The sequence below is a fragment of the Dipodomys ordii genome, unplaced genomic scaffold (genome assembly GCF_000151885.1).
Source record: "Dipodomys ordii isolate 6190 unplaced genomic scaffold, Dord_2.0 Scaffold2, whole genome shotgun sequence".
Classification (NCBI taxonomy): Eukaryota; Metazoa; Chordata; class Mammalia; order Rodentia; family Heteromyidae; genus Dipodomys; species Dipodomys ordii.
Genome location: NW_012267218.1, coordinates 10861405 through 10867406, shown reverse-complemented (window position 1 = coordinate 10867406; position 6002 = coordinate 10861405). Strand labels below are relative to the sequence as shown.

General features: G+C 47.4%; 1 protein-coding gene across 1 annotated transcript in view; it reads left to right on the top strand.

The window, feature by feature from the left end:
* The first annotated feature begins 5114 nt into the window (after positions 1 to 5114).
* The window catches only part of Calm1 (calmodulin 1 (phosphorylase kinase, delta)), a 10734-nt gene continuing 9846 nt past the window's right edge, over positions 5115 to 6002 (top strand). Inside the window, exon 1 of the mRNA XM_013015081.1 lies at positions 5115 to 5320. Coding sequence (XP_012870535.1) covers positions 5318 to 5320 — 3 coding nt within the window. The 5' untranslated portion in view covers positions 5115 to 5317. The remainder of the gene's footprint in view (positions 5321 to 6002) is intronic.

Here is a 6002-nt window from a genome sequence, read left to right as displayed (position 1 = left end):
CAGGCCCAGAGTTCAAGCCCCACGACCGACCAAAAAAAATAACAGTTAGAAAGGAAAGATCCAAGCACAGAAGCCCCACGTGTCTGTGACTTCTGAACTCAAAGATGGCCCCGCCCTCTTTTGCATAAAAATCTGAATATTCACAAGAAGCTACAGGCTACCTTAGTACCTTCAAGCTTCTTCAGTGGAGGCACTGAGGGTGGCAGGAGGAATAAATCCAGAAACATTTTCCCTGAAGCAGAAAGGCAGCTGAAGCTTCTCAGTGATGGTCAATTCTGTTTTCTTTTGTTGATCTTGAAAAGAGGGGGTCATTCTGCATTAAATACCTGGACAGAAAAGTCTGTGAGACTGTTATCTCCAGTGAACCAGGAAAAAAGTCACAAGTGGCTCAAATGGTATTGTGCCAGTCGAGCAGAAAAAAGCGACGGGAAAGTGTGAGGTTCTTAAGTTGAAGCCCCAGTACTGGCACCAGAAAAAAAGAAAGAGGCCTGGGAAGGTGGCTTAGTGGCAGAGTGCTTGCCTAGCATGCATGAAGTCCTGGGTTCAATTCCTTAGTACCACACAAACAGAAAAAGTTGAAAGTAGCACTGTAGCTCAAGCAAAAGAAATTCAGGGACAGTTCCTGGGCCCTGAGTTTAAGCCCAGGACCAGCAAAATAAAAAAAAATTAAAAAAAAAAGAAGAGCAAAACTCAAAAATGGAAAAATGAGGTATTTTATTTACTAATATAGATAATAAAGATTTTTTTACACAATAATTCCTGTAAAAAATAATGAAATAGCTGGGAGCTGGGGGCTCACGCCTATAATCCTAGCTGCTCAGGAGGCTGAGATCTGAGGATAACTGTTCAAAGCCAGCCCGGGAAGGAAATTCTGTGAGACTTTTATCTCCAATAAACTACCAGAAAACTGGAAGTAGTGCTGTGGTGGCTCAAGTGTTAAGCGCTTGCCTTGAGCTGAAGAGCTTAGAGATAGCTTCCAGGCTGAGTTCAAGCCCCCAACCAACAAAAAACTATCTATATGCACACAGTAGCAATATGTTATGATGCTTGGTGATGGTTAGTGAGGTAGAAAATTCTAAAAGGATGGATGGATTTTGTCAAAGTACTATTGACTTTGAGGTGGAAAAGAAAAGAGCAGGACTTGGTGGCAAGGTTGGGGACAAGTCTTCCTCTGAGAGGTAGCTCGGGAGGTGGGTGCTAGTTAGGGATTACAGATTTCTTCAGGAAAATCATCTGGTAATCCAACCATGAAGGCACACTGAAATAATTATATACTGAAAATTGATTTAGGCTGATTATGTATCGTCAAACAATCTTCTCTGTCTATCTGTCTCTCTCACACGCACGCACAGGATTCATTTTCTCTAAAAGAATATAAGCTGCATGAAAGGAGATAGTCTGCTATATTTGTGGTGCCTAGAAAAGTGTGGAATACAGTAAATATTTAGACAGAGACTTGCTTGGAGACAGGTTTCAACAGGCAAATCTATTCTCGCAATCTATCCTAGGAAAAATTAGGGACTCTACTTCTGCTTTGTATTAACCGATGCCATAATCAGGCCTGGCTTCCAGAACAATTTTGTAAAAGACAAATTTGAGATTATTAACTTGCAAAGACAGCAAAGTCTAAGAAAAAGAGCCCTTGTCTCACTTCCTTTGATGAAAGTGTAGTGTTGTCAACTGTCTGACAGTGGACAAATCTCCTTCATAACTTTCCAGGCCTCACAGGCAATGCGAAAACTGTCTTTTGGCTAGAAAGCATTACAAAGTCAAGAGTTGCTTTGATTTGTTTTTACAAGCCCTCTGTCCCTTGTGTGGGAGACAGAGTCATTGCTACGTTGCTTGGGTAAGAAATATCTTTGCAAACATTAATTTTTAGTCCTAACCTGTTGTGCTTTCCTTCCCCTGTTAACTAAATTAAAAATAAGTTCTCTTAAATTACAAGATATGGTTACAGTGTAAATAACCACGGAGTGCTGGAATGCTAGGGCGCTCAGCTTGATTTGTGGATTTCTACACTTGAGTCAGGCAAGCTATTTAGTTGTCCAATGCATCAGTTTCCTCCTAAGAATAAAAATGAGCATATCTGGCACAGGACCTGGCCATGATCAGGACTTAGAATATTAAACTATTCTCATTTCTCAATTTCCCTGCTCATCTTTAAAAGATGTATGTATGCATGTATGCACATATATGTACATACTTTATAATCATATAGATTATAATCTCAGATCTAGAGGTTTTTTTAGAGCTGGAAGGCACTAATAGATCAAGTCCAAGCATCCTTCTTTGCCCATGAACATTTATTTATACAGTTATTATATTTCTTTCTGTCAGTCTCACAGGGCCAGAGTGATGTGCTTAGTTACAGACGTGATATCCAAGACTGAGATTCCTGGCTTAGAACTGCATTTTTTTTCTATCTTTCTTCTACTTAGCACTATTTGATTTAAATAATTTCAGACAGAACCATTCATATAGATGGTTCCCCTAAACTTGCTTCTCATTAAGTGCTATTACTATATGTGACTTATTTTCCAGATTGCTGATCTCTTCATACACTAGGAAGTTTATTTAGGCAAAGGAGTCTATTTGATCATGAACAAACTCAGTGACTAGTAGTCAGAGAAGTATCTGGCTTTTGGAACAGATAAACTCTGAACATTGTATCTTTTAATTTTTTTAGATGCTTACTTCACCAATATATAATCTAATATTACAGCCCCTGAGCCAGGGCGCAAGCTCTATTTTATACCCCACCACTGACTCACGGTAAGATCTTGGGCAAGTCACTTGACCTTCTTATATTTCAGTGTGTCAAAGTAGCCATAAAACTGTGTAAAAGCATGACCTCATTACAAACCTACTACACTTGAAAGTTAAGATGTGCTTTGATACATTAAAGAAATCACCAGAGGAGAACTCCAGGCTGTAAAATATGGAGAAACAGGAAAAGGAATTTTATTACAATAATGAAACTAATTCTAAGATGTATAGTTTTTAGCAAATAGTCCTGAAAAGTTTTTCAAAGTACTTTGTTTGGGTGGAACATGGTTAATTAACCCAGGAAAAAATGATCAAAAATGATGGGTTTTAAAAAAGCATAGATTGTAGTAACTTCATAAAAATAATGATGAGGGGGGCTGGGAAGGTGGCTGAGTGGTAGAGCGCTTGCCTTGCATGCCTGAGGCTCTGGGTTCGATTCCTCAGCACCACATAAGCAAAAAGAAAAAAGCCAAAAGTGACGCTGTGGCTCAAGTGGTAGAGCGCTAGCCTTGAGCTGAAGAGCTGAGGGACAGTGCCCAGGCCCAGAGTTCAGGCCCCATGACCGGAACCCCCCCAAAAAAAAAAACAAAAAAAATAATGATGAGGAATGGAAGATTATTAGAAACAAATAGATCCTCGATAATTAAACACATTTCATTTCTAGGCTATTATTTCCCCTCTATACTATGCATTCTGAAATTTTAAATATCTAACTAATTACTCTATGAAAAACCTGGCACAAAGAATGCAAATTCTCTTAGGAATACAATAGTTTTGATCATGAGTTTGGCCATGTAGACTCCTAACTCACTGGATTATTGAATATGCTTTAAATTGTCCTTGTGTATCAGTCAGTGATTCTTCTCTATGAACACAGGAACACTATTTTGTGGGGAAATATTTGTGAATATTTTCTTTCTGCAGAGAGAAAACAGATTTCTGCTCCCGCCTCCCTTTCAATCAAACAGCAGGTTCACCCTTTCTGTGGCATTCTAGAAAGAACTTGGGTAAGCAGAGTTCCACAGACGCTGACATCTTGTCTAAGGTCATTCCAAGAAGTCCTGTGGCATTTGCAATGCGCCGGAATATTTTCTATCCTTTCAAAAACATTTTCCTGAAGACTCTGTCCAAGTCAGGAAACAAACATAATCAAGAAAAGCCTTTCGGAGCGCAGTGTGCTCATCACACACATGGCTACCTTTCCTTGAAATAAGCCAATGAGAAAAAGAACCTGCTACTTTCCGGACTCTGTACACAAAAGATCAAATGCTGTGTGCTGCCTTGGCAAGAAAAGAAACTGCAGCATTTTTGTCAAAGGTCTTTTTTCTTTTTACAAGTCCTGTGCTGAAATCGTTCCTTTTCTAGTTTGCAGAACAATGGAGAACAGGAGGAAATTAAAACATTATCATATTTTAAACCGAGGTATGATCAAGATTAAATTACAGTCCAGACCCATACCAGAAGCAATCGGCTGCGTTTGCTAGCTGTAATCTACATGTTCCTAAATATCTTTTTTCCTTCCTTGTACGGATGAATTTATGTCTAAAAGGCTGGCTCAGGAAGACGGTGAAAAAATATTTTTAAAGCTTTAAAGGTCTATTAAAAAAGATGCACAAATCTACTCACTTCAATAAGAAGACAAGGGCCAGCATGAATAGTATTTGCCTTAAGACGAGTTCAAAACAGTAGGGGAGAGGTATTTAGCTATGGTTAACAACAATTCACGAGAAAGGAGAAAGCGCTGCGGACTGCGCGGACACGCAGGTGACAACTGCGCCCCCCAACCAGCCGGAGACAGTTCTCCCACACGCGAAAATCAGAGTCTCAGACCAGCTTCTTCCCCAAGGCCCACCCCCTTGGCCCCCGTGGACCCTTCTCCGGCAGCCGCAGGTGAGCGGGCATCTCCCCGCCGCCCCCCGTCCCCCGCCCGCTCCCCGCAGCTCCCCGAACCCGCACGGTGGGAGAGGTGGGAGGGTCCCACAGGTGGGGCGGGGTTGGGAGAGTCCGGGGAGACAGCTTGGAGCCCAGGGCCGTCCCCAGGTTGGGTCAAGAAGGGATTCGGCAGCCCCCTCCCCGCCGGCCCCCCAGCCCGCTCGCCACCCCAGCACGGAAACCCCCTCCCGCCCCAGGCCGCTCGTAACCCTGGGCCCCCGCAGGACTGGGCCTGCTGCGGCCCGCGCCCAGGCGGCGGTGCGAGGCCCAGAGAGCCGGGGGCGTGGCCGCTCAGGGGGGCGTGGCCAAGCGGCAAGGCCCGGCCGTCGCAGGACCGCCCTGCGCCAGGCGGCCCCCGCCGCGGCGGAGGGATACGGCGTGCCATATATAAGCCGCGGCGCGCAAGCTCGCGCTCAGGCAGTGGCGCTGGGAGTCTCGTGGACGCGTTGCCGTTACTCGCAGTCGGGCGGCGGCGCAGGCAGCGGCGGCGGTAACCGCGCACAGCGCACCCCGCGCCTTCGCAGCCACAGCAGCAGCCGCGGAGGCACCCCCGTCGTCCCAAGCCTGCGCTGGTGCAGCCTTCTTCGCTCCCTCTGCTCATCCTCCCTCCGCTCGCACCATGGTAGGTCGGGAGCGGCAAAACCCGCATAGCAGCTGCCCAGGATTTCTTCCCAGATTTTCAGGCTTTTTTCCCCCCTTGGTTTTTCATTGGCGGCGGGGGGGGGGGTGCTGGGATTCTTTTCTCGTATGCCGGTGTTGCGCAGCAGCTGCGGTCGAAAAGGATGCATTTCGGATTTGCATCTCGGTTTTCTCCGCCAGGGAGCCTCCTTTTTAACTGATGGGTCCCTTGGAGCCGGGACCCGACCGTGGGTTGCTGTCCACGGGCTGTGGCCGCTGGCACAGCTGCACGGGAGGGGGGGTGGTCCTTCCGCATCCACCCCCAGCCCCGCACCCACCGCATCCAGCGCGCCGCACCCGGGCTGCCTGCAGCGCTGCTCCTGGGCCGGGGCCCGGGGGGCGGGGGATCCGGGCGGGGCCGGGCCCGGAGGTCCCCCTCCCCCACGCTCCTTCCCCGCCGCGAAGGTGGCGGGGCCGGCGGGCGCCCGCGGGCGGAGAATGAATGGGCCCGCGTGAGCCGGTGGCGCACATTGCTTGGGCGCGGGGTTCGAGGTGCCACCAGCGTCTGACCCCCCCCCGCCCAGTTCCTTCCCTCTCCCCCCCCCCTCCAGACCGATCCAGTTGGGCGCTCTCCCTCCTGGGGGGGGGCGCGGCGCGGGCGTGGGCTGGGAAGGAAGGAGCCGGGG